Source organism: Salvia miltiorrhiza, chromosome 4 (assembly GCF_028751815.1).
Source record: "Salvia miltiorrhiza cultivar Shanhuang (shh) chromosome 4, IMPLAD_Smil_shh, whole genome shotgun sequence".
In the NCBI taxonomy this organism is placed as follows: Eukaryota; Viridiplantae; Streptophyta; class Magnoliopsida; order Lamiales; family Lamiaceae; genus Salvia; species Salvia miltiorrhiza.
In genome coordinates, this window is record NC_080390.1 from 46,431,862 (window position 1) to 46,457,650 (window position 25,789).

The 25,789-nt window shown below is 37.2% G+C and overlaps 5 protein-coding genes across 6 annotated transcripts; 3 read left to right on the forward strand and 2 right to left on the reverse strand.

Moving 5' to 3' along the window:
• Nucleotides 1-1,863: 1,863 nt before the first annotated feature.
• Nucleotides 1,864-4,420, forward strand: LOC131023807 (uncharacterized). The gene is made up of 7 exons (XM_057953409.1): nucleotides 1,864-2,109; nucleotides 2,225-2,357; nucleotides 2,756-2,859; nucleotides 2,942-3,113; nucleotides 3,187-3,327; nucleotides 3,418-3,506; nucleotides 3,592-4,420. Exons 1-7 carry the CDS (start codon nucleotides 2,024-2,026, stop codon nucleotides 4,232-4,234), a joined length of 1,368 nt encoding a protein of 455 aa, XP_057809392.1. The 5' UTR covers nucleotides 1,864-2,023; the 3' UTR covers nucleotides 4,235-4,420.
• A 347-nt stretch (nucleotides 4,421-4,767) lies between these two features.
• Nucleotides 4,768-8,505, forward strand: LOC131023808 (cation/H(+) antiporter 1-like). Its single transcript, XM_057953410.1, has 4 exons — nucleotides 4,768-5,300; nucleotides 5,897-6,892; nucleotides 6,982-7,901; nucleotides 8,065-8,505. The coding sequence occupies exons 1-4, from the start codon at nucleotides 5,145-5,147 to the stop codon at nucleotides 8,342-8,344; spliced, it is 2,352 nt and encodes a 783-aa protein (XP_057809393.1). The 5' UTR covers nucleotides 4,768-5,144; the 3' UTR covers nucleotides 8,345-8,505.
• Nucleotides 7,441-11,389, reverse strand: LOC131023812 (UPF0548 protein At2g17695-like). Its single transcript, XM_057953414.1, has 6 exons — nucleotides 11,220-11,389; nucleotides 10,149-10,237; nucleotides 9,859-10,035; nucleotides 9,578-9,776; nucleotides 8,944-9,135; nucleotides 7,441-7,973 (listed from the first exon to the last, which is right to left on the reverse strand). Exons 2-6 carry the CDS (start codon nucleotides 10,205-10,207, stop codon nucleotides 7,917-7,919), a joined length of 684 nt encoding a protein of 227 aa, XP_057809397.1. The 5' UTR covers nucleotides 10,208-10,237; nucleotides 11,220-11,389; the 3' UTR covers nucleotides 7,441-7,916.
• Nucleotides 11,390-11,704: 315 nt separating this feature from the next.
• LOC131023809 (thiol-disulfide oxidoreductase LTO1-like) lies at nucleotides 11,705-16,204 on the forward strand. Of its 2 annotated transcripts, XM_057953412.1 has the most exons (7): nucleotides 11,730-12,080; nucleotides 12,179-12,491; nucleotides 13,487-13,743; nucleotides 13,825-13,937; nucleotides 14,399-14,546; nucleotides 15,172-15,309; nucleotides 15,597-16,204. In XM_057953412.1, exons 1-7 carry the CDS (start codon nucleotides 11,946-11,948, stop codon nucleotides 15,675-15,677), a joined length of 1,185 nt encoding a protein of 394 aa, XP_057809395.1. In that variant the 5' UTR covers nucleotides 11,730-11,945; the 3' UTR covers nucleotides 15,678-16,204. The 2 variants fall into 2 exon arrangements, with proteins under 2 accessions (XP_057809394.1, XP_057809395.1); XM_057953411.1 differs by having other exon boundaries at nucleotides 11,705-12,080; nucleotides 15,172-16,204.
• A 298-nt stretch (nucleotides 16,205-16,502) lies between these two features.
• Nucleotides 16,503-21,304, reverse strand: LOC131023811 (probable prolyl 4-hydroxylase 10). Its single transcript, XM_057953413.1, has 8 exons — nucleotides 20,785-21,304; nucleotides 20,609-20,693; nucleotides 20,048-20,145; nucleotides 18,911-19,008; nucleotides 17,869-17,998; nucleotides 17,603-17,790; nucleotides 17,367-17,467; nucleotides 16,503-16,689 (listed from the first exon to the last, which is right to left on the reverse strand). The coding sequence occupies exons 1-7, from the start codon at nucleotides 20,979-20,981 to the stop codon at nucleotides 17,394-17,396; spliced, it is 870 nt and encodes a 289-aa protein (XP_057809396.1). The 5' UTR covers nucleotides 20,982-21,304; the 3' UTR covers nucleotides 16,503-16,689; nucleotides 17,367-17,393.
• Between the last annotated feature and the right edge of the window lie 4,485 nt (nucleotides 21,305-25,789).

Below are 25,789 nucleotides of genomic sequence, written 5' to 3' on the forward strand. Positions count from 1 at the left end.
TTTTACTAAGAGCATCCACAGTGGTGACTCGTTCTCCCTTACTCAAGTAAGGGAGAGATCGAGTAAGCCACTCTGGCACACTCGTGACTCAAGTATTACTCGAAAAATTGAGTATGGCCCATTCCCTTAATCTGCTGAGCGCATGCATTCAAGCGCTATATTAAAAAAAATTAAATTTTTAAATTTTGAATTAAACGGCTTTTGAGCCGATTTTTCTCTTTTTTAAAAAAACTTTTGTTTCAAACGGTCATATGATTGTTCCTCCCTATTTTTTTTCCTTCTTACTCTATAAATATCTCCCATTTATTTCTCCACTCATACCTTCATCCATTCTCTCTATCTATATTTGTCTCTTTTATTCTTCATCATCTTTCTCAAATGGATCAAAACTATCCCAACTACTATAACCTAAATTGGGTCCCCGATCTCTCCGGAGACTAGCATCCCGATTTATCGGGATTCAACTTGCGGACGGAGCCCCCAAGCGGCGAGGAGAAGACGCTGGCCGCACATAGTGCGTCGAAGCCAAAGAAAAGCGGGCGGCGGAAGGCGATGGCCTTCAAAGAGAAGGCGCCGACGCCGGCGGCGGAGGAAGGGAGGGTCCCCCGTCATACCTACACCTAAGAGGAGACGGACCTCATCGTCCGAATTTGGGCGGAGGAGACAAACGACGCTATCCGAGGTGTCGACCAAAATGGGAAGTCCTATTGGCAACGGGTGAACCCCTTCATCGGCGCCAATCTCGGCCACCGGCAAATAAAATCACACTGGGCCCGAGTGAGTTCAGAGGTGAAACTATGGGAGTCTATTTGGGTGGAGACGATCTCCAAGTGGCTTTCCGGCCATTCCGACGACATGCTTCGAGAGAAGGCCCAAATTATTTATCAAGCAATGAGCAAAAGCGGCCCCTTCAAGATGTGGAATGCGTGGAAGCTCCTCCGGACCAACCAGAGGGAGACGTGCATTCCTCCAAGATGACAAAGACTACGGAGACATGCGACTTCACCACCTCGGCGTCGGGCGAGGAAATCACGTCTTCCTGCCCTATTGGAAATAAAGCGACAAGGCGACGTTGAGAGCGGCGAAGGGGAAGGAGAAGGGAAAGGCGTCGGCATCGCAAGTCTCGGAGCCTCCACCCGAATGCAAGGAGTACTTGGACAAATCCGACAACAAGCTCAAAAGAATTATCGTGGAGTACGCCAAGAAGAATGAGCTCAAGCGGGAGATTCACGACGATCAGATCTTGTTCATGAAGACATCTGACATGACACCAGATCAACTAGAACTCTGCAAGGCACGGGTGGCGAAGATTCTAGCTAGGCAAAGGGATGAGGGAAATTTGTAGGCTTTTTTAAAGTAATTTTTAATTATGTCTTTAGTTTTTTTTTTTAATATAATTTGTAGGTTTTTAAATTAATCAATTTTAATTTTAAGTAATTGTGTTATTTAAATTTGTGCAATTAAAATTAAATGAAAAATAAAAAAATAAAAAATAGAGTCAGAGAATGAGTCATCCCACTGTAGATGCTTTACTCATAAATAGTCCTGCCTCTATAAAGTAATAAGTTTATTCAACCATCGTGGATGCTCTAGTCCTCCCAAACAATACAATTTAGAGTTTAAGAGTATGTATCGAATTCCAGAAATTCATAGAGCACGACATTGATCTCCCTTTATTTTTAATCAAACCGGTATTTTACTTGTTTTTAATTATAATTATGGAAATAAAATATAGTAATGCGTAAAAGATGATGGGCGTATCACATAGGATTCCATTCCTTAGCTAGCAACAGCACTGATAATGCAACGGTTCTTTATCCCATAAATTTATCTTTCCCATAAAGTCGTCGGCCGAAATATCATTCCCAATCCCCACCCGCCACGTCCGTATTAAAATTCCCATTATTCTTTAAATATATAAATAAACAAATTTCCTTTTCTATCCGACCGTTGTACAGCCCTCTTCAGTCGCCACGCTCATTTTCTCCTTACAAAAAACACACAATCTTGTCCAACAAAAAACATGCCAAGCGCCGCCGCCGACCGCTGGAAGAAGGCCGTTGCCATGGGTCTCTCCCTCTTCGGCCGCGGTTTCAACCCCTCCAAATGGTGCTTCTTTCTCTCTCTCTTTCTTTTTTTTGGCTTTACTTTTTGTGTCTTTGTATTATTAAATGTGCTGAGGTTGTGCTTTCCCTCCCCCCTCTTTTTGCGTAATCTTTTGAAGCAAAACGTCGGCGAAAATGGCGGTGGCGAGGATAAAGCTGCTGAGAAACAAGAGAGAGGTGGTGATCAGGCAGATCAGGCGCGATATTGCTCTGCTTCTTGAGTCCGGCCAAGATGCCACTGCTCGTATCCGAGTAATTCATTTACCTGTGCTTGATTTTGCGTTTGAAGTATTTTTTGATTTTGTGTATTTGTTTCGTTGTTGTTGTAATTGATTTTGGGGTTATTAGAAGCAAGGTTTACCCATTTAATTTGGTGAAAAATGTGGATGTTTGGGTAATGATGCATTACTATGAATCTGTAATCCTTGATTTTGAGCTTATTAGCGACCAAGAGAGTGTTCATATATAGAAAAGATAGAGGCTAATCCACCACATACTTGGATAGATCGAACAATTATCAACTTGTTTGATTGTGTTGATCATATGATATGTATTGTCATAAGGAAACCGCCCCCCCTTATAGTAAGTATTATGTTGATTTTGTTTTGTTAAACACTTGTGTATTGTTGCTCCTTCTGATGGTTTTGCAGGTTGAACATGTGATAAGAGAACAGAATATAATGGCAGCGAACGAGTTAATCGAACTTTTCTGCGATCTAGTTGTGGCCAGGCTCTCTATCATTGCAAAACAAAGGTTGGTTTGGAGTCATTTGACATCCATACAGATCCAGTGATCTGAATGGTGAATAACATAATGTTTGTGGTTATGGTTGCAGGGAATGCCCGCCTGACCTTAAAGAAGGAATATCGAGTTTAATATTTGCTGGCCCTCGATGCTCAGAACTTCCGGAGTTACTGGCCATACGAGACGTTTTCCAGAAGAAATATGGCAAGGATTTTGTTTCCGCAGCTACTGATCTGCGACCCAATGCTGGTGTCAACCGATTGGTAAATTTCAACTTTTGTATTTTGATCAGTTGTTTGACAATTTTTACACGATGACTCTCCTGTCTGCTTGCAGCTTATTGAAAAGCTCTCTGTTAAGACGCCGTCTGGTGAAGTGAAGTTGAAAGTTTTGAAGGAAATTGCAAAGGAATACCAGGTTCAATGGGATACCACAGAAACGGAGGAGGAGTTGCTCAAGCCTCCAGAAGAGCGTATCGTATGCCTTTCTCTCTCTCCCTCTCTCTCTCTCTCTCTGCATGTTTCCAGCACACTCTTAGTCTCCGATCTTGTTTCCTTTTTCTTACAGGAAGGTGTAAACAGTTTTGTGAGTGCGTCGGGTATGCCTTTGAAGCCTGTCCAAAAGCCGCCTCTCGAGTCAAATGATGCATCAAACAGGTAATACTCGATTACTTGCACAATCTGTTATATAGGGGCATCTTGTTCTTCCATTTCTCACCACAAAGTTGATATTCTTGAACAGAGGACAAGGTAATATCATGAATTTTCAAGACGTGGCATCGGCTGCTGGTGTTGCTGCTGAGAAAGCACTTGCTGCTGCTGAAGCAGCCGCGGTCCTAGCTGCCTATGGAGGCAGCAAGCAGATGCCTGCTCCTCATGATGGCGGCGCAGGCATCCCTCGTAATTCCAGTAGAAAGTTTGCGCCAAACTCCCGAGCTGAGTATGAAGATGAGAGAACAATCAAAGCAAATGGTTATGAATACTACTCACACTCGAGGGTCGAAAATGAGGAGAGGGTTGATGATAGTAGGAAGGTGGCTAGGAGGCAGAGCTATAACTGTCAGAGGGCGCCAACAGATGTCACCAGGTTTGATGAATCAGAATCGGAGTGCGATGAAGAAATAGAGATGGAGAAACCACCAAGTGGCGGCAACACAGGGAGAATTAATCGAAGACATAGCTATAATGCTGCAAACTCAGGCGTCAAATATGATGAATACAACGATGATGAAGAAGAAGAGGAAGAAAGAGGCAGTGGTGATGGGGCACCGGAGCGCCCAGCTCCACAAATTCCAGCTCGGCGCGTGCACCCCAAGTTGCCTGACTACGATGCACTCGCTGCTCGTTTTGAAGCTCTGAAACAGCACAAGGCAAGGCCTAGGTAAAGCGGCTGATGCAGTTTTCTTCTTTTTTGTTACTTTGCTGCACATTCACATACGTTTATCTATGAATATAATTAATCAACACGTTATATACTTTCCCTCTTTTGTCAATTGTAATGCATTCATTTTATGGATGTTAGTTTTGAAGAATATACATATATATATATAAGTTTGTAATTTATTCTTTTACTTTGCTCTCCAATATTGGATCTTGAATCAATTTATGCAATTCGTGTATCATCCAGCAACGCCTTCGAATCTCGATTTGTTTTTTTCTTTTTTGAATTGGATAGGAAATTGTGATGGTTTTGCATGCCACGAAAAGCCATGCAAAAAATGCATTACCAAAAAAAATTGGGTAAAATGTAAAATAAAGATAAAATAATTCTTTTCCAAAATAAAGTAAGTAAAATAATTTGCTCAATTCGAGTTTTAAGAAGTAAAAAAATCAAAACTAAATGGCGCTTCTCATAAAAACAATTAGTTCAAAACGACTTAATTATAATACAGACACATACATATAGAGAGAGAGAGTGATGCATATATTCTAGGAGAACGAAAAGATAAAGCAGCTAAAAATCTTGAGCTGTTTAATCCATCCGGTTAGGACGGCCCTCCATCAACTAAATTAAGTATTAAAATTTGCGCAAATTTTCCTTTTCCAAATCCCTTTCTCCTCTCAACCCAAGAAAAATGATGTTGCACAAATTTTCATGGAAGCAGGAGAATTTTGCATGCTAACATTCCCACCCACATTTGAAACATTTTTGCACTCTCATTTATCAATTCGATTCCTGAAGACGGAGTAGTAAAAAGTACAGAAGATGCTACACAAATTCCTGCGGAAGAAGGGGAAATCCGCATTTGATCAGAGCATCATTTTTTGCAGTTAAATTATTGAGATTTGGTAAAAATGGACGATGGCTCGGATTGTTTCGGCCGGAGCGGAGAATTTTTCAATCCGGTGCTGACGATGGGGGCGCAGGTTTCATGCCTTCTTGTGATCTCCCATTTCTTCCAGCTTCTGCTCAAGCCCTTGGGCCAACCAGCACCCCTCGCGCAAATTCTCGTAAGTATGTCTCTCAAAACACATCATTTTTTGGTTAATATTGTTGTTATTTTCTCTTAATTTTTGTGTAACATTTCGATCATGTAGGGGTTTGTGTGTTCCATATTGAGACGATTTGCAGAAATGGTGCTTATGCAAGTTAATAGCATAGCATGAAGTTGGGGATAAGAGAAGTGGTGATGGTTTGGATGAATTTGGGTGAATGTTTGTTGAGGGTATTTGAGGTTGGAAAATGGAAATGAGAAGGGAAAAATATTGCATGAAATTTGGCAATAATCTTCATACTTGCAGTAATGTTGGTTTTAAATGATGTACTTTGCAGAGTTTAAGGCACAAAGTAGTACTGTTTATGTTTGAAGTGAAGGGAGGTATATATTAACTGATAGCATTGGTTTGCATAGAAGAAGAAAATGCCTTAAAGATAGGATAATTCAATGCTGCATAAATTTTACAATCAGAAATCTGTGTTCTTAGCCTAAATACTTGCTGATTCATGAATTGGCTCCCACATTTTCCACTTCTGCTCACTGATTCTATGTTTATCTTTACATTTAAATCCTTCTAAAACTGTTTCCTGTTTTTCCTTTTTACTGCAGGCAGGATTCGTGCTAGGCCCGTCTTGTTTATCACACATAGACAGTGTCAGAACATTCTTTTTTTATAATTCTGCAGACTACTATGAAACCATGGCACTATATGCTAGGATCGTTATCATGTATCTTATCGGGCTTGAGATAGATTTTCCCTATCTAAGGCGCAACTTGCGAGTAGCAACCGTCATTGCCTGTGGAAGCAGTTTTATCTGTACGATATTTGCCATAGCTGTGACCTCTTTCATATATGAAGAGACGGGAGCTCAAGGTTCTACAGCCATGATGACTTTAACACTAGCAATCATCTTATGCAACACAGCCTCGCCTTTCGTGACTTGCTTGGCACATGACCTTAAGTTTGCAAATTCTGATCTTGGGAGGTTGGCCATATCTTCGTCATTAGTAGCTGATGCATATGCTGTTTTTCTGTTGATTATACTTTCAACAAACAAGCGCGACTTTGGCTTCTCAGATTGGCTTGTCCGGGGAATTCTATATCTCATCATTGTTATAACTGCTATTTTCCTCAACATAAATTTAGCAGATTGGCTGAATAGGAGACAGAGAAACCAAAAGTACCTTAAAAACACCGAGCTTTTTGCTCTTATAGCAGTCTTGTTCGTTGCTGCCACATCTCTTGAGACTATGGGAATCAGCAGCATATTTGCATGTTTCATTCTTGGTGCACTGTTTCCTAGAGGAGGCAAAGCGGCTCGAACTCTCTTGATCAAACTCTCGTATTCAGTCCATAACTTTGTGCTACCGTTTTACTTTGGCTACAGCGGCTTCAAGGCAGATCTCACTCATATAAACAGTTTCCGTTACTTTGCTGTAGTTGCAATTGTTATCCTACTCAGCATTGGGGGGAAAGTAACCGGCACACTCGCTGCTTGCTTCCACCTGAAAATTCCTATGAATGAAGGGGTTCTTCTTGCTTTCTTAATGAACTTGAAAGGTCATGTGGACTTGCTTGCTCTGACCATTGGCGTTGAGGACAAAGTAAGTGTATGAAATTCCTATGTTTTGCAGCCTATTTTGATCATCAAATGAAGAAGATGGTGAAATTGAATATCAAATGTTTGATGCAGGTCATGTCCAGCCAACTATTCTGCAATTTGATGACGGCAGCTGTAGTGATCAATTCGTTGATTTGGGGACCCTTGATAGCTTACACGGTAAGAAGAGAGAGTGATATCCTAGGTTATAAGCATATAGATTTCGAAAACCAATGTCCAGAGAGTGAGTTAAAACTGCTGGCTTGTGTACATAGTCCCCGCCCCGTAGTAACCATGATAGGACTGATTGCAACTTGTAAAGGGCCTGATAGTGTTGCTATTTCTCCTTACTTGATGCACCTAATCGAGCTTCCGGAGAAAAACAAAACAAAGAATCTCTTGTACCATCAGAAAGCAGAAGACGAACTCAGTGATGATGACAATTATGGTGGTAACGATGTGGTGGAGATCAACGAAACAGTTGACATCTTTTGTGCTGAGACCGGGGTGATGATTCGTCAAGCTAAAGTTGTAGCACCGTATGCAACTATGTTTGCTGATGTATGTGAATTTGCTGAGGATGTAAGAGCATCTATCATCATTCTACCTTTCCATAAACATCAAAGAATTGATGGGAAATTAGAGAATGGAAAGGAAGGCATAAGGATTACAAATCAAAAGGTCCTCCTTCATGCAAAATGCACGGTCGCCATCCTTATAGATCGCGGGCTCACTGCTGGCTCCATGCATACATCCACCTCTGGTTCGTTGCATCACATAGCTATGCTGTTTTTTGGCGGACACGATGATCGGGAAGCATTGGGGCTCAGTAAACGTCTAGGGATGCATCATCGCATTAGCCTCACCGTGATCAGGTTCCTACACAAGTCGGTGCCAACGGAACATGTAGGGATCGATGTAGATCACAAGGAGGAGGACGTCTTGATGGCCATACCAAGTCACGAGTCAGAAGCCGATGCAGACAACACAGCCTTGACTGACTTCTTCAATAGGTATGTATGTATACTTCATAGCCACATTGTCTCCTTTTCTGGGTGCTGTTCTACGCAAAGATGTTTGCATATCTGTCATCATACATGAATAGGGTTAATGACCTCAACTTTCACATGAAAAACGGGTAGCATGTGAACGCCTCACCACGGGTTATATTCTCAGGTTCGTAACATCAGGTCAAGCAGGATATGTAATGAAGCACGTGGAGAACGGGGAGGAGACGGCATCGGCTCTAAGGGACATGGCCGATATGTATACGATGTTTATAGTGGGGAAAGGAAGCAGATGCAACTCCACATTAACAACAGGTATAAGTGATTGGGAAGAATGCCCTGAGCTTGGCAGAGTAGGTGATTTTTTAGCTTCTCCAGACTTCGAACTTTGTGGTTCAGTATTAGTTGTACAACAACATAGATCAGCCAGTGCTGATGAAGATCAATAGGATTTTATCTGCCTTATGTACAATTGCAGGATATGACTTTTTTTTCCCCTTTCTTATTTTCCTTTCATTTTCTCTTTAGAAAGAGAGAATGAAGGGGTTCGTGTGAATATGACATAGATTTTCTTCTTAAATATATATTGCCAGTTCTGAGGGTTACTTAAGGGTTAGACCAAATCACACCCATTATTACATTATGCTCAGTGGTTGTAAGTCTAATATTGTTTACAACACATGTCAAAGTGAAAAAACTGTTTTAAATTACACAAAAACATAGCAATATTCTTTCGAGAGAAAATAGCTATTCAAAGTTGGTGTTTTAAGAAATCAAAGATATCCATAATAATGCATCTATGTTGTTTGGATAATTTACATCTTGTAAAAGATGTGAAATCTAACCTCTACATTTTAATATTTTTCTGGTTTACCTGAAATCCATTACAGATAACTGCAGTTTTCAAACATAAACAACTCAGAAACTTTCACATGCAAACTTTGCCCATCACGAATAAGATTTATACAGGACAACGTTATATCATTAAACCAATGGGTTGAAATGGATTAATGCGAATAGAGTTGTAGTCTTAGGGAGCACTACTTACATTATCGTCTAGCTTGGCAGATAAATGTTTCTGCATTGCCAAGGTCGACTCACGAGCGAAATGCTTTTGCTTCAGAAGTACATAGGGGTATCCAATAAACGAGAGAGGGTTGGCTGGCTTTGAAAATGAACGTATTTCGTACCACACATCCTTCTGTTCATCCATTGTAATTGAGAAGCATTCTTCCCCTGCCTGCTCGCAACCAAAACAGAGTTCCATCAGCTTTCATTTATATACTACTATTATTCAAAGGAATAAACCCAAAAAAAAAAAAAAAAAACAGAAAAGGAATTAGTTCTTAAACTTTCTACTCTTAGAAATTTAGTCCATCACACAGAACACTGAAGGCTCGTTTACTATTCAGGATTGATATACACGATTAAGTACTTTTATCTTCCTCCCAAGAATTTCTGCAACCCTAGCACCGTAGAAATTCAGCCCTTTCAACAACATATGAATCAAGCAAGTTATCTCAAATTGTAGAAATATCAAGGCTTTAGGATGTCCCAAGTTTCTAATCCATCTTAGTAAACAATAAATTAGCATATTCTATTTTTGAAGTATCTAGGCTGATCCTTAATAGTAAATGTCCCCTGAAGCGGACAAGAACAAAATAACACTACAAAAACTGTACCAGCAGGTGCCCCTGAAGAGTTCCGCTACCAAAACCATACGAGGCCACAGCATTCCTTTCGTTCCTGGAGTCATCAACGTAAACAACTTTTAATGGCATCAGAAGCCAAGGAAAAATCGCTTTTGTGCACACACAAAACTTCACCCCACTCTCAATAGGAGTGTTGGGATCGACAAATGCCCAGTTCAGACTGAAATGCCTGCAAGATTGAATTATTACATGAGATCAGAAAACACTATTTATTTGTGCTATGCATCATGTGTACAGAACGTTCTAACAACCTCCAATTCTGAAGAGCACTTTTGCCTCTCTCAAACGTCTCATGACCTGAACCAACTAAAACTCTGGCATGGTTAACCAGAAAACTGCCATCTGAAAGATCCTTGTCTTGCTTAAGAGCAGAAGCGGGTTTAGCTGTAGCACCTTTATATTTAGTGTCATAATTAAAGTCACCAGACCTGTCCATGGGTAGAGCCGTAGAGTATAAAATGCATAATGCAAACAGAGATAATAACCTAGAAATGAAGAATAAAGAAAAAGAAAACTGTATTGCAAGAAAGATGAAGCTTACTTCTTAATGCATTTCTTCTGTTCTTGATGAGATGGACGGTACAAGGATAGGAAAAGCATCTTCCTGATATATATACAGTGCTAGCACATCTGGAGGGAGAAAAACGACATGTAAATAAAAAGTCTAACTAGAAAATGAACTATTTCAAAAGACATGCTAGGTAAAATGTTCACAACAAGGATATCTCATTCAGTTTTATAGGATGGCCAATATTCTCTTCTTATTAGTCTCATACTCCACAAAAAAGTGGTGATTTCTGGGGTAAGTATAATTATTCCTTTTGAGTTACATTGATGGTTTTATTCTTCATCAAATCCTCCCAGCAAGTTGATCTTAAATTTTCTCTAAGCTAATATTGTACTTTCAATATGCATACATACAGTTTATTTTAGAAGTAAACTTTGTAGTCCTCAAAACTTATATCAGAATAAAAACATGATCACATCTGATTTGAATGTCTGGTTGTATAAATCAAACAACAAATGCACTTGTTTTTGGAGCAATTATGGAAGAGAGGATCAGAGGACTAAAAAATTCGACTTTTTATTTTATTTTCTACTCGAGTATAGACATACTTTTTGGATATGAAAGGCATTCCATCTTCTCCAATTGGAGGTTGTTAGATGTTTATGTCTGTTAATCAGTAACAACTTAAAACTCTAGGTGACAAGTGAAAAAAGAAAAAGAGCACAAAAAAATTAACCAGCCTCAACATTAAAAGAATCATGAAAATGGCCAAGAACAAAACATATGTTAAGCAGCCAGACATTTAACAGTGAACACAAATACCCAAAAGCTTGTCTCAGCTGGCAGTAGTCCTACACTAATGACGTGGATTTTGACATAACTTTTATTCAGCAATATCAAATTATATTGAAATCATCTCATGATGCCGATTTTCCAATGCCAAAGTGAATGAATTGATTCAGGCACTCTTTCTATTGATTTTAATCCATGTGCATAGCTTAGAACAACATCCAAATTTGGGTAGATTTGACGATGAACAAAATAAAGAGGGTGAAAAGAGAAACCCTAGGCATATTGGTAGGAGTGGGAAAGGGGAGTAGTTACCTGAATTGCAGACTTACTCTGCAGTCTTGGTTCGCACTGAAACAGAGACAACACATTGTTGCATTTTGCCCTTTTCTTTATTTTCACTATTAATTTCTAACATTGACTTTCCAACTCGTTATCACTTACAAACCCTTTTTTTCTTCCGCGTTTCAAAACTGTTTTCAGCCCACCTACAATTTTTACTTGTACTATACAATACGATAAAAAAAAAACCGAAAAGCTAACTTATGCCTTCACATAAAAAAAATGTATTAAAGCAAATAAAAAAAATGATTGAAAAACAACCAATATAGATATTCTTTGCGTCTATTATAAAATTTTCTACTTTTTTCTTTTAAAATTTATACAAAAAAGTTTATATTCTATTTTTAAATTATATCTCATCATTTAAAATATTTTATTTATTTTTATCTTTTATCACTCTTAATATAAATTAAAACAAAAAATATAGTACAATTTATTTTTATTATTTTCAATGTACTATAATTTGTAAACTTTTATTGTGGAGGGAGTAAGTGAATGAGCGAGTAGTGAGAGACAGTTGAAGCATTAGTGAGTTCCTGACCCAACTAATCTTAATTAGTCACACTTTCTTGTAAACCACGGATCCGCCTAGTCAGATTCGCCGTCATTAACCGCGCTACAACCACCGCCATACAACGGCTTCGCGCTTTCCCACCGCCGCACAACTACTGCGTCCCACAGCATCAGCGGCGCGAGCTCATGGCGGCCAAGGCGTCGACCAGTTTCTTCAGCATATTATCATCTCCATCATCTTCTTCTTCTTCTCTGTTTTTCCATCGGACTCCATTTCTCTGTCCGGCTTCACTCTCAGCTACTTCGCTTCCCAAATTCAAGGTTAGACTTCATGTTTCTATTTTCTCGCGCCTCTGTTTTTCTCTCTGATGCGTGCAATACGATTAATCGGTGTACCGTAATTGATTGCAAATTGGTAGGAAAGAATTCCGGGGCTAGGGCACGTGTTGGTTACGGTGAATTGCGTGTCGGAACGTAGCAAACAGGCTGCGGAACCGGAGCCTGAAATAGCTCCCTCGCCGTCGTCGGAATCTCCATCGTCTTCTTCTGTTGCCGGTGCCGATAACGACGCGGACATCTCAGCATACAAATGGATTGTGGCTCTTGGAGGGATTGGATTGCTGGAGACAGCGTATTTGACTTACCTTAAACTCACGGGTTCGGACGCTTTCTGCCCCACGGGTGGAGGCTCGTGCACCACCATCCTGACAAGTGATTACTCCTCCGTTTTTGGTAATCTTTGACCTCGAATAGTTTGGCGCTAGATTTGTGTTGTTGGAGTATCTTCTGTTACATATTAGTGTACTGTTGCGGGATGACATATGTTTGCTTGTATTTTGATATGAGTGGCAAGTATAGAAGATGACTTTTGGAAGTTGCCTAGGAAATGTGAAAGGCTTTAGCGAGGACTGTTAGAATACAAAGTGTTGGAATATGAATCAGAGAATAATAATCATCCTCTTGAAAAGACTGAAGACTACTTTACATTCACGGAATGTTGACAAAGAAAATGCTGATGACTTCAGGCCCCATTTACAAGGGAAATGCTAACGAAACATTTATTTTATGTATTTATATAAAGGTTCTGTGTAAGGAGGATGAAACTCAATCAAATACCTTAGAACAGATGCGAGCTCACAGACCTGTTTTCACACTCTTCCTTCTATGCCTTAATCTTGCTAAAGTAATCCTATGATTTTGAGACATTCAAGATGAATGATAGTTCTCTTTTATGTAAGGGCTTGCGGTGCTTGATGAGTAGAAAGAACATATTACTTTCTTTGTAGGTTGCCCAAATCTATTGCAGGTTACTGTTTATTTGCTTCTTGATGTGCACAGTGCTCGCCCTCCAATTTATTTGTATGAATATTTTTATTTATGATTGAGAAAATAGTAATTTAGAATTGATTGTTTTGGTGAAATTAACAGAAAGCCTAAAAAATGTATGTGTTGGTACTTGGTAACTAGAGTCTGATCGTAATTAGTGTTGACACCTATCTTCTCTAGAATCTTATCTGTCACCTATCTTACCAGCAGAATATGTTCTTGCTAGTTAGTGTTGACACTCAGTTTAACTTCATTTATATGTCTTATCACATAGTTGGCATCACTCCCGTTTTAGTGTCTTTAGCAATGTTCTGATGAGGAATCATTTGCTTCTTCTGCACGTTGGCAGTCCGCAGTCTCTGTCTGAAATAAAAATTGTTTTCCTTTTCTCCTATTGTCAGGTGTTCCTTTGCCATTGTTTGGCATGCTTGCATATGGTTTAGTTGCAAGCCTTGGCTTACAATTGGGTATGGAGAAAAGGACATTTGATACTGGAAAATCTAATGGCGAGATTATCTTAGTTGGAATTACTACCTCGATGGCAGTTGCTAGTGCATATTTCTTGTACATTCTGAGCACTGAGTTTGCTGGAGAGTCGTGTTTATATTGTTTGGCATCTGCAACATTATCCTTCAGCTTATTCTTCATAACACTAAAGGTTTGTCCCCGGCAAGATGCTTAGTCTTTTTAACTGCTTAGTTCTATTGAATTACAAGAAAGTTGGGGGTTGAACTTGCAGAGGTTTGGGCTACAAGAAATTCAAAAAATATTGGGCTTACAGCTATTTGTAGCTAGCTTGGTGGTTATTGCGTTGACTGCATCTTACAATACTGCCCAACCAGGTTCATTAAGGTAACCGAGTTCTCTAGTGATGTGATTGTAATTGAGGTCTGTTACAGCCACCTTGTGGTAGGAGTGTAGAGTTTACCCTAAAGCAAAATTTTGCCTGATTTATTGTGATATTTAAGTTTGAGAGTTAAAAAAGCCAAAAGAATGACATCTCACTTAAAAAGCTTCTAATATTAACTGTCAGACCTCCAATATTCTAGTAAATTCATCAACTACTTGAAGATTGCTCTTCTAGCTTGCCAAGTTGCTATTAGTTTTACTTAATTGTTTCTAAAATTTCCACCCTGTGCACTTGTCAAGGTTGCTTTCTTACATTGGATGCATAATGAGTTTTTGTATATTGAGTAATGTAAAGACTTGGGTTAGGAGCTATTGGAATGTGTTATAGTCTGCTTTATGACCTTATGCTCAAAGGCAATATATTTTATGGTATCTATACTAAGGACCTTATAAATGCGCAACAGCATGATGGAGACTGAAATACCGTACTTTGAAACTGAGATCACAAAAGAGTCAAGTCCTTTGGCCATTGCTCTGGCAAAACATTTACATTCAGTTGGAGCAAAACTATATGGGGCATTCTGGTGTTCACACTGTCTTGATCAGAAAGAGGTACTTTCCTTTCTGTTTCACTTCCATCCAATTCATATTGCTTGTTACTAGAAAAAAAAAAATATTTGTTGTTTTTAAAGATGGATTTGCAGAAACAAGCTATGCCTTGCAGCCCTTGTAAAAAACTACTAGATCACAAAAACAACAAGGATCTTATATATTAGTTGTGGGACATTCTTTAGAATATGTATCATCAGGTGATAAAGTAACTAGATAAAAAAGTTTGTTTGTTTGGTTTCTGGAAATAGTACAGTTAGTTCAACTTGTCAGATATTTTAGGCAATAAGAAATATCAAGTCGTAGCATTGGATTCTCATTTCACTTCTAATTCCCGAGAGATTGTTTCACTTAAATTAGCATATTTTCATCCTTAATTTCACTTTCCTCCAAGACAGAGTACATCAAAACCTGATACTATTGCTGGTGCGCCTAAGAACTTTGTCGCACCTTGGCTTTGAGATAGTTCTTGAATGCCTCAATATTAATAATAATTATTATGCCAAAACAAAAGAAAACAAATGCACACATGATTCATATTGTCAAATATACCCATTCCAAAATTCAATTAGATGATCGGATACTTAACAGTTTACAGACTAACTTTTGTTTTCTGCTGGCTTGATAGATTTTTGGGAGGGAAGCAGCAAAAATATTGGATTATGTGGAGTGCTTCCCTGATGGAGTAAACAAAGGAACTAAAATGGCTCAGGCCTGTGTAGATGTTAAACTTGAAGGATTTCCAACCTGGATAATAGACGGTCAGGTAAACTCACAGTCTAAAATGCCTTTTACTTTGAATCAAAGGATAAATTTCTTTAAGAAGCTTTGTCCTGTTTCGTATTCATTGAACTTGGTGTGATCCCTCGTATGGCTGTCTTACGTGCCCGTTTACCATTGACCTGAGCGGGTCTATAATTTACCAGATATCATTAAAATGAAAATGATATGCTGTTTCATGTCCTCGTTCTGCTATCTTGTTTATGTTTCACAGAGAGAGAGAGAGAGAGAGAGAGAGAGAGGCCCCACATGCTAATTCAAATCCTGCTGCAGGTTTTGAGTGGAGAAAAGCAGTTATCAGAGCTTGCTACATTATCTGGATTCGGACTTGAAGATAATGCTGAGACTAAATAGGATGTTGTTCCGGCCATGTTTGTCTTGCATTGCTTTTTACAAGATGGTGATATATAGACAAGACTTATTCAGCTCCCTTCCCGTCTTACTCTCATTTACAATAGTAATATCATCTCGATAGCCCTATACCGGTTACATATTAGGATAGCCAGTTATTTCAGTAAACGTTTCATCACTTGTTGAATAGAAGGGAAGAGCATAAGTGTAGATGATGGGGAAGAGTGGGACTTGCATCGTTTTGATTCATTTGCCGAGCCAAAGAGATCTAAGGCTTCTTCCTAAGCACCACAAAACCCAGAGCATTGAGTTGTTTTGAGGCGTCATCTTCATGATCATGTGCCTTCTACTGTAAATGAGAGTATGAACAATATTTATGATGTATGCAGCTTACAGGTAACATGAATATGTGTATTTATGCAGTTGGCTCGAATAATGGTAGATCATAAAGCTGTTATTACATGGAGTAATTGTAATAAGAATAATTTTGTAGCTCAGCCATGTATGTATAAAAAGTCCTTGATTTCATCTTTCTCCGAGTTCTTCAACTTCTCTAACGGCAGTTGCAACAGTTGGGCAATTCTATTCCTCTATTATTATCTTTTCGCTTTATATATTTTCTTTTCTTTTTAATTGTGAATATAACGAAACTCGAAAAGTGGTCGTATAAAAATCAGATTTTGTTGTCGGCAAGTATAAATGTATACCTGGAAAATTATTATATTAGAAACTAGAATGCATTTCGAAAATAAAAATAAAGGCACAGCGGATTAACTTGTTGAGTAAATCAGATCTTGTCACCATTCGCAGAAAATAAACCATCAAGAGTTCTCAAATGCTTTCTTCTCCATATAAAAAGTTCTTACAAAATTTCTGTTCTCTGACATCCTTATACAAATGGTATTCCAAGAAAAAAAGGGTTAGGAGTGACAAATAAATTAAAGTATAACAACAGCACAAAAGCCAATTTCCCTCCCAAAGAAGAAGCGGTGTTGAAACCTCATCGTCGTCGACCCTGCCAACAAAGTCAAATCAGCGATATCATAACTTCACTCACAATGAACTGCTAATTGTGACGACGATGGCAGCTTTCCCTTGATTGGAGTTGGATAATCATGTACCCAAAAGGAACTCACATAAATAGCAATACAAGGCTTTTTCTGGTTAAGATCTTAGAAAATAACAGGCATTATGTTTATAAGCTAAATTTCTTTATTTCATAAACAGCACATTTTGGCTGGTTTAGGAGAAACTTACAACATAATTGCATGCTACAAGAACTTACAAAGAAAGAAACTGCAAAATCAAGAAATAAGATTACAAAATCAAAGTAGTGTTTTTTATTACAAGAATCAGAAAAACCTCATTAGAGTCCAACACTCACAATAAGCATAAGCAATCAAATAGCATCAAAACATCGAAGCCATGTTATGGTCATGACTAGCTGAAAAGTTCATTTTCTCTACTACTCGAAGTTAGCAAGTGTATAAACCTATTATCAAGCTAAATATATATTATATAGTTAGTGCCATAAAAACACGTTCATCTGCATCTATTACTCAATTGGCCAATTGCAAGAACCATCATACATACCCAAAGTTGAGAGTGTACTTAGAATGACATATTAGTGCTATTCAGTTGCTATTGCAGACAAATATCACATCAATAAAACATCCAGAAATTGAAGCTCACCATTAGCATGCATGATGATTTGATGAATTAGGCTTTGTACTCATGAACACGAATCCATTTCGTAGAAGACCACTTGTTCCCTTTTATAACAGGACAGCCAGCTGAAGCAGACCACAAGCATGTTTTTTAAGTTAAACGATATTAACATAGAAGAGAAGATAGCTGCCTGAGGATATATCAAAAGGATTACTACTACTTAAACCAACACTAAAGTACTAGTCAGAACCACAACTAACCATGCAAACTTGATGAATCCAAAGTTGCATCTGGCTTCATGCTCCAGAAAAGTAGCGCATCACCCATTTTTGGTTTAACTGAAAGTCCTCCTTTCCCACATTCAGATAGCTCATTCCAATAGGGTACAGAACTAAAATTTCCTTTTGCTGCAGGAAATACAGTTTCACCTCCTTCTTCAACATCTGATCTGTAATTCACTTCAAACATTCAGAAGAGGTAAAAATTGTACATTACACTGTAGTACTGAAATAGAGAAGCCACTTACAAGTACATCAGAACAGTGGCAATCCGTTGACCACCATTCTGCGTGTTATGTTCATCAAGAAAATAGTCGTAGTGTGGCTCATACTTTTGCCCTGGTTCATAATGAAGAACTTGAAGGCCTTCGCCATGCTCTGCAGATTAAAAAAAAATTGATTTATGAAAAGTCTAAAATGTGAATAACAATACATGGAATGAGACTAAGATACATTAATACTTCCACATTTCCCAGGTGATGTAGGAGACAGCTGTATTACCCCCCCAGGGCATCTTTAGAATGATTCAATAGACAAAGAAAAATATTCGAAGTAGAAATTAATGCAAAAACAGCCAATTGGAAAACAACCTAACAAACCAAAAAAGCAAGATGGAAAAATTGGGAAAATAAAAATAAAAAATCAGAATGGAATTATTAGACCATGGTATTTGATTTACCCTATATGACCGATCATCCCAGTCATAGCATGCATATCCAGCAAATTAAAGACAATAGGGCCCAAGTAACACAAGATCTTTTATGCAAGGGCAAAAACCACAAAATAAGCAAATGATTAAACATAGAATTTGATGCAAAACAATTGCCAATGAAAAACGTATTATTTGTCAATGCTCTATTTACAGATACATATGATAATCTAAACAAATCCATTCAAATTTCCCTATGGAAATTATGTTACAATCCATACCAACAGAACGTTTTTGGCACTCAATAGTTAATAAGCTGCTTTAGGCAGTGTTGAATGAAAAAATTACTTAAATTGAATTTGAAGATGTTTCCTTAGCTCCTCACAATGCATAATATTCCATATGAAGTTCACCTATCTTGGTGGCAAAGAAATTTATAGTTCAAATTGTCACCAGTTCACAACATAAGACTACCTTTAACAAGTATGGGTGACAAAGGAAGACACTGAAATATGTCACTGATCCAATCTAATTCAATACAGAACTACTTGTAATCTAATGACCGGATTTCTAAAATTATTTTAGGACGTGACCTTTTTAGTGCATCAACGTTGATGTACATTAGTTATTAAAATGCATACCTACAGGGAGGAACGTAAAATCAGCAAGTCTTTTTTCAATTCTCTGAACAATTTTATCACGTCCTCTAGCCAGAAATGTTCCATAACTTGTACGAACTCTGCAAAGATTGAAAGGAAAATGAAGATAGAAAATTATATGTGTTTGATTTTCCTCCTAGTTATACTAGTAAGTGAAAAGCATGTAGTTACACCAACTTGATATGGAGAATTTGTGTAAGAACAGAATAGTAAACTACTACTAGAAAGAAAACCACTATAGGTTTAGAATTTTTGAGAGCTTAATTAAGAACGAATAAAAGTTAAATCATAATAGCATCATGCTATTGCCTATTGGTATATAGTCAGCTTAGAAGTACGACCAGACGCTTTGGAGATTGGAGGTGAGTACACCTAAAAGGTGAGGTTTTTAAAAATCTTGACTTGCTTACACAGAAAGTAGCAGTTTGAGGCTATGTAGACTAGGATTAAAGCTGGTTGGGTCACATAAGAGCAGATCAGCTTTAGGATCTCACAAGACTGCTACATAACATGCAACAAGATTCAATAAAAGAGTATTTAGACCAATGGTGTTATGCACATAATATTAGGGTAAAAAACAGATTGACAAAGGGTGAGAACTGGAAGTAAAGGTTAGAAAGTCAGTCAAGGTAATCTTGTGGGAGGCTCATTTGAGTATATTTTAGACATACACAGAAATTAGACAGACTAATTGATGGAGATCACTTGAATAAAGAGTAGAGACATGACGCAATCCACTGTTAGATCCCAAAGTTTTAAGTTTTTTCTAAATTCATTTTTGTGTCAATCTTTTAAATATTTCCTTCTGGATCTTGGTGGTGTTCTAGTAGGTTTATTAAAGTTGTTTTCATTTCAACTAGTATTGTGTATTTTGTGCTATGCTTCTACTGCGTAACTAGATAAGAAAAATTGATAGAACCAATAATGATGGTAATTTAGTATATGAGAAAGCAATTTGAATTACATAGAGCAATGATATCAGAATACATTTGAACATTGTTATATAATTTTGGCATAGGCCTGATCTGTGAGAAAGGAGGTAAATCATAAAATAACTCGGCCTAATGAGTAAGAAATGGCTTCAACTTGATAAAAAGCAAGGAATAAGAATCGGCAAACCTGCTGTCCATACTTTTTCCAGTTTCACCATCAACAACAGTTGACTTTTCCATATGAGGCTGAGCAATACTAATTAGATATTCACATTCTTCTTTTGACTGTCAAGAAAGGATGAAAATATTTCAGCAACCAAACTGCCCTGACTAAGGAATGTAACATCAGTGAAGGTTAAAAATGTTTTAGATAGTCTTGACAAAGAAGGTAATTTGGGTGTTGAACGGATTCTCTTGGTCATGCCAATTGATACCCGTTTCTCACTCCTAATCACGATCTCAAACACCAATTTCAAGATATAGCAGAGTCACCAACTCCAGTTTGAAGTCATACAACTAACAGCAACCAGTTCTACTTTCCTCTCACAAAAATTACCCATACCTCACTCCTACCACCACTGTCTAATGCGAATCAGTAAAAAACATGAAATTAGGACTCAATTATAAATAATAAATTCATATCTGCACAGTACACGGATTTGCATTTACAGGCCTTAAGAAGTGCGTACCTAACATATACGACCGATCTAAAAATTAGTAAAAGCTAGAGAGAGAGAGAGAGAATCACCAAAAAATGATGGAAAATAGAGGCTCTGGGCTCCCAGGAAATAACTTCAACCCATTGATCCTTGTTCTCCTCATCTCCATCATGTCTTAAACAATCAATATTGCACAGATCATAAAATTTCATCTTCGAACGAAAAAACAAATAAGAATTGAAGTTGCTGAATTCAGTTGAATTACGAGTGCAATGAATTGTGAGCAATGACGCTGAGGTCATGCGCTTTATGCTTTGAATTGCTGCTGCTGGATAACATTCCGAAAGCCAAAATGATGACAATCAGCAATGACAACATTATGAGCCCGTAGAGGAGCAACGTGGACGACGCCGTCTTCCGCCGCGGCGCGCTACTGTAGTGCTGGCGCCCCTTCCCTGCCATCGCTGATGGAGAAGGATTGTTTAGGATCTGGATTGCGAGGAGGGATTGAATCCACGAAGACGTAGCAATCCCAAATCACAAATCCGAACGACTAAGATTTATTTGACTCCCAGCTTCAATTAAATTTGTACAGCTATTAGCTCTTTGGGTCAACTCTAATACAGGAGTTTTTGTTTTTCTTGTTCGTGTCGTGTATGGCTATGTAAAATTTTTTCAATACTTTTTATTTAAAAATCTAAAGTAACTAGAAAGTCATATTAACATTTAACGCTATTTACTAAAGATCGATATCAGGAACCTAATGTTTGTAAACAAATCTATTTTCACATACAGTCTTTCAAAAAAACTTATAAATTTGAGTTGACATTTTCTTGGGTGTTGCGTCTATCTTCAATTCATTTTGGTGAATGAAGTGTTTTTTCTGAAGTAGATAATGCAAAGTGAAACTCCTCGCGAGGAACTGCCACGTGGCTGTCATATTTCAAGTGGAGGGATTATCCCATCTATATGAATATGAGTATAATAATGTATTGAACTTTCTTTAGATAAACGACTTTGTTTTCTATTATGCAAAACATGCCTGTGGATCTATTTTACCAAACTTATTTTTTCCACTAGACTTCATTCTTCGTTTCACATTGATGCTACTATTTAATAGCCTCTTACATGCGTTATTTTATTTTTCAATTTTTTAGACGGTTAGTTTGCGAAACTGTCTATGCAGAGTGTTCAGAAAAGAAGAAGTATAGTGGAACAGTTTCCACGCGATTTCCTCGGTAGAAACTGTTCAGATAGTGGACGAGTTTTTTTATAGAGGTTTTCGGAATTGTTTTTGTGAATCCGCTATTATTACTATTTATCATAGTGGACCATTTTTACTATATCGAACGTCTGCAAAGAGTATACCATTTTCCTTTTATAGAAATTATCCTACCATCCACTTTAGTCTTTTATCCTTACAAACACTTTTTATTTAAAAAAAAATCATCCCAAATTCAATCTTAACCACACATCTCATAAAGTGGGGGACCATTTCTCCACTACATCAAAATTATCACCAATTTTATTAAATCTTGTGCCCAACCAAAGTGGTCCATTTTTGGCGGACGAATGGAGTATTATTTTATAAGTTTGAATAAGTTATATACCTAGCCCGTTAACACAAATCAAGGCCCAAATTTATATATACTAGTATAAGTTAGAGTCATTCTAAGGCCCAAACTAAATTAAATAAATATTTATTATAAACTCAATTATCAAAATCTGATCTAGGTGCAATTTTGAACTCCTTAAATCCCTTGCACTGACACACACATATATATTCTAACTAATTAATTTCACTTTTTTTAATGAGGCCACACACATATATATATATATATATATATATATATATATGGAGAGGTTCAAATAAGAACCACTAAATAAAATTAGAACGAAGAACCATTTTAAGCCATTCGATCATCAAGATCTACGGTGGATGCATCATCTTGGTGGATGAATGCAGATCCTGGGTTCGAATCCTGAAGGAAGCAAAATTTTTATTATTTTCGGATGCATTAAATTTAATAGCGAATGCATTAATTTATATAGCAGATGCATTGATTTTAATGGTTCTTATGTTCTCACGATAAGTGTGGTTCTCATTATAACCACACCCTATATATATATATATAGGGAGAGATTCAAATAAGAACCACTAAATAAAATTAGAACAGAGAACCATTTTAAACCATTCGATCATCAAGATCTACGGTGGATGCATCATCTTGGTGGATGAATGCAGATCCTGGGTTCGAATCCTGAAGGGAGCAAAAAATTTATTATTTTGGGATGCATTAAATTTAATAGCGAATGCATTAATTTATATAGTAGATGCATTGATTTTAATGGTTCTTATGTTCTCACGATAAGTGTGGTTCTCACTATAACCGCACCCTATATATATATATATATATATATATAGAGGAGGGATCCATAGAGAATTAGTGTTTAGTAGAGAATAGAGAATTACTATGTACCATTAGATCTATCAAATCGAACGGCTCCAGATTTTTAGGAGATTAAAAAACAAAACCACGTTTCATTTATTGCAGTCGAGTTTCTACAGTTTTTGGGGGTTATTCGGAATTTTACCCACAAGATAAATTTGGAAGATTCTCCACTTCCCGTCTTTCACGCGTCTTCCACCTTCCTAAGGTGTATTGTTTTCTCTCTCTCTAATCTTCCTAAACTACCATATTTTCTCTCTCTCTCTCTCTAATCTCTCATTCCCTTTCTTCTTCTACGAAATTGCTGCTCGGTGGAGGGGGCGAGAACTTGGTGGCTGAGTTGTAGAAGAGGACCACAGCCACGGGAACGCACTCATGGCGGCAGACGAAGGGGTTGGTGAAGTGGATGTCGCGGTCGCAGTCGGCGCAGACGGAGGCTCGTCGGCCTTGCCGGCGAAGGAGGCCCGGGTCTGCTCGCACACCTCAAAAAAACAGAAGCGGCCATGGCGCAACGGCAACAGAATTTGAGAAGGCCCACTTGTGATTAGTGATAGTTTTGGTTCTGAGTCTCCTAATAAAATCTTTATTGATGCTATTTTGTTTCTGCATTTCGATTGCTCAAATTCGTGACAACTTGCCCCAAGTGGTGATAATTTGATTGGTATAAATGTTTATTATACCAATATCATTTTTCGCATATACTAGTATATTTCAAAGCAAACATAAAACTAATTTCCCACTTATGTTGCTGTGATTGAATGTTTCTCCAGCCCAATTGTATAAACTCTCGATGATGCATGATTCCTTTACCTGAAAAGCTTGAGATGCTGCTTCTTTTAGTTGATATTATTAGCCTATTTTAATCCCTATTTTTTTCATCCACCATGTTTAATTGATATTATTAGCCTATAAAAAATGATTAACATTACGCTTTGTGCATAAAATATTTCGAACAAGTGTACAAAATTTATAAATATCTAAATAAAATATTCGAATTTTCTTGCTTACGTAAAATATTTAATATATAACATTTCGAACAAACATAAATAAATTACGAACATCTGCATAAAATATTCGAATTTTTCTTGCTGATATAAAACATAAAATGTTTTATGCTTTATTCATTGAAAATTTGTGATTATTCGTTACATATTATATTCCTAAATAATATTATTGATATTTGATTAGTATAAAACTTTTCAAATAAGCTTATTAAAATTACGAACATGTAAATAAAATATTCGAATTTTTAACTGACATAAAATATTAACATAAAACATTTTGAATAAGCTTAATAAACTCACGAACATCAAAATAAAATATTAGAATTTTTTTATTGCTATAAACTAAAATAATTAACATGAAACATTTTGAATAAAGGTACAAAAAATAAGATATGTTAATTCTGTTAAATTTATTACGAAAAAATTAATAGAATATATACAAATTAATTAAGTGAAATCTATGCAGATCTATTTAATACTCGTTAATTCAATGTGAAGTAGTTTAATGAAAATAATATTATATATATGTAAATATGGATATGAAACATATCTTTTAATTAATTCTATAATCTTCCAAACTAAAAAAGGCAAAAAAACAAAAAAAAGGCACAAAATAAAGATATGAATCTAATCAACCGAAATGAATATGATTCGGTCAAACTTAGGACGGTTACAAATAAAAATAAATTACCAAGTTAACCTTTAGTATAATTTTTGAATTAATTAATGTCAATTATCTTAACCGTATGATCTGCTAAATCCAAGGGCCCTTGTTAATTCTTCATTCTCAAATTACTTATCATACTTCATGGATCTTCTCCCTATATATATATATATATATATATATATATATATATATATAAGCAAATACCATAGATCTAAATATAGCAGAAGTTGAAACTGGATGCATCAGTCACAATTCCGTCAGTCCACCGGGCCAGCCCATCGGGTTCCTGGTTAGTCGGGTGCGGGTTAATCGGGCTGGTGGTTTTTTTGGGTTGCGATTTTTCAACCCTAACCCTCTAATTTTGTCGGGTTATTCGGGTCGGCCCACGGATTTCGGGCTGCATTGACATCCCTAAGAAAAGTGGGTCATTATTAATGGGACGAGGGGAGTATATCATTGGCAAATAATTAGTATTACCCCATTTGTCCCACCTCACTTGGCTTGGTTCTTTTCGGCACGGTTATTTAGAAGAGTAAGATTACAATGTAAAGATATGTAAATGTGTGTGTGCCTGTATTTGTTGTAGTGAAAATTAATTACCCAAAAAAGAAACATATCAAATCGAATGGGACAACCTAAAAAGAAAAACACGCAAGTCAAATGAGACAGATAGGGTATTATTTATGCAATTAATAAATACTCCATCCGTCCCAACTTTTAGTATCCATTTGAGAGTGGCATGAGTTTTAATAAAGTGATTGAGTGTGTTATGAGTGGAATAAGGGCCTCACCTTTTATGTGAGTGTTAAAATAATTAAAGTGGAGCAAGGGTCCAACCTACTTTTACTAATAATATAAATGGATACTAAAATGTGAGACGATCAAAAAAGAAAAATTGGATACTAAAAGTTGGGACGGAGGAAGTATTGTATTATTTTATAGATTATTTGAAGTTAAGGACAAATTATTTTTTTATAGCTAAGAAGAATTAGCGAAGGTTGCAACATCCAAGTTTCAGCTAAGGAGCGAAGTCGGTTGATAAAGATAGTGATCTCTGACATGAGTCTGCAAACAATCTCGACGTTGCAGAAACAAGTATAATTTTGTAGGCAATTAATGTACAATGTTGCAGAGCGTCGAAAACGACAT

What these genes read in the sequence shown, in the direction of transcription:
- LOC131023812 (XM_057953414.1), bottom strand. Translation starts at nt 10,207, where the DNA reads ATGCTTTTCCTATCCTTGTACCGTCCATCTCATCAAGAACAGAAGAAA. An exon ending in CAGAAGAAATGCATTAAGAA is followed by an intron (nt 10,036 to 10,148) that starts GTAAGCTTCATC and finishes ACCCATGGACAG; the next exon opens with GTCTGGTGACTTTAATTATG. An exon ending in CTGCCAAGCTAGACGATAAT is followed by an intron (nt 7,974 to 8,943) that starts GTAAGTAGTGCT and finishes GTATGATGACAG; the next exon opens with ATATGCAAACATCTTTGCGT.
- LOC131023807 (XM_057953409.1), top strand. Translation starts at nt 2,024, where the DNA reads ATGCCAAGCGCCGCCGCCGACCGCTGGAAGAAGGCCGTTGCCATGGGT. An exon ending in ATGCCACTGCTCGTATCCGA is followed by an intron (nt 2,358 to 2,755) that starts GTAATTCATTTA and finishes ATGGTTTTGCAG; the next exon opens with GTTGAACATGTGATAAGAGA. An exon ending in ATGCTGGTGTCAACCGATTG is followed by an intron (nt 3,114 to 3,186) that starts GTAAATTTCAAC and finishes GTCTGCTTGCAG; the next exon opens with CTTATTGAAAAGCTCTCTGT.
- LOC131023811 (XM_057953413.1), bottom strand. Translation starts at nt 20,981, where the DNA reads ATGGCAGGGAAGGGGCGCCAGCACTACAGTAGCGCGCCGCGGCGGAAG. An exon ending in TTTTACGTTCCTCCCTGTAG is followed by an intron (nt 17,999 to 18,910) that starts GTATGCATTTTA and finishes TTTAATCTGCAG; the next exon opens with AGCATGGCGAAGGCCTTCAA. An exon ending in GCCACTGTTCTGATGTACTT is followed by an intron (nt 17,791 to 17,868) that starts GTAAGTGGCTTC and finishes AGTGAATTACAG; the next exon opens with ATCAGATGTTGAAGAAGGAG.
- LOC131023809 (XM_057953411.1), top strand. Translation starts at nt 11,946, where the DNA reads ATGGCGGCCAAGGCGTCGACCAGTTTCTTCAGCATATTATCATCTCCA. An exon ending in TGATTACTCCTCCGTTTTTG is followed by an intron (nt 12,492 to 13,486) that starts GTAATCTTTGAC and finishes TCCTATTGTCAG; the next exon opens with GTGTTCCTTTGCCATTGTTT. An exon ending in TATTCTTCATAACACTAAAG is followed by an intron (nt 13,744 to 13,824) that starts GTTTGTCCCCGG and finishes TTGAACTTGCAG; the next exon opens with AGGTTTGGGCTACAAGAAAT.
- LOC131023808 (XM_057953410.1), top strand. Translation starts at nt 5,145, where the DNA reads ATGGACGATGGCTCGGATTGTTTCGGCCGGAGCGGAGAATTTTTCAAT. An exon ending in CACCCCTCGCGCAAATTCTC is followed by an intron (nt 5,301 to 5,896) that starts GTAAGTATGTCT and finishes TTTTTACTGCAG; the next exon opens with GCAGGATTCGTGCTAGGCCC. An exon ending in CCATTGGCGTTGAGGACAAA is followed by an intron (nt 6,893 to 6,981) that starts GTAAGTGTATGA and finishes TGTTTGATGCAG; the next exon opens with GTCATGTCCAGCCAACTATT.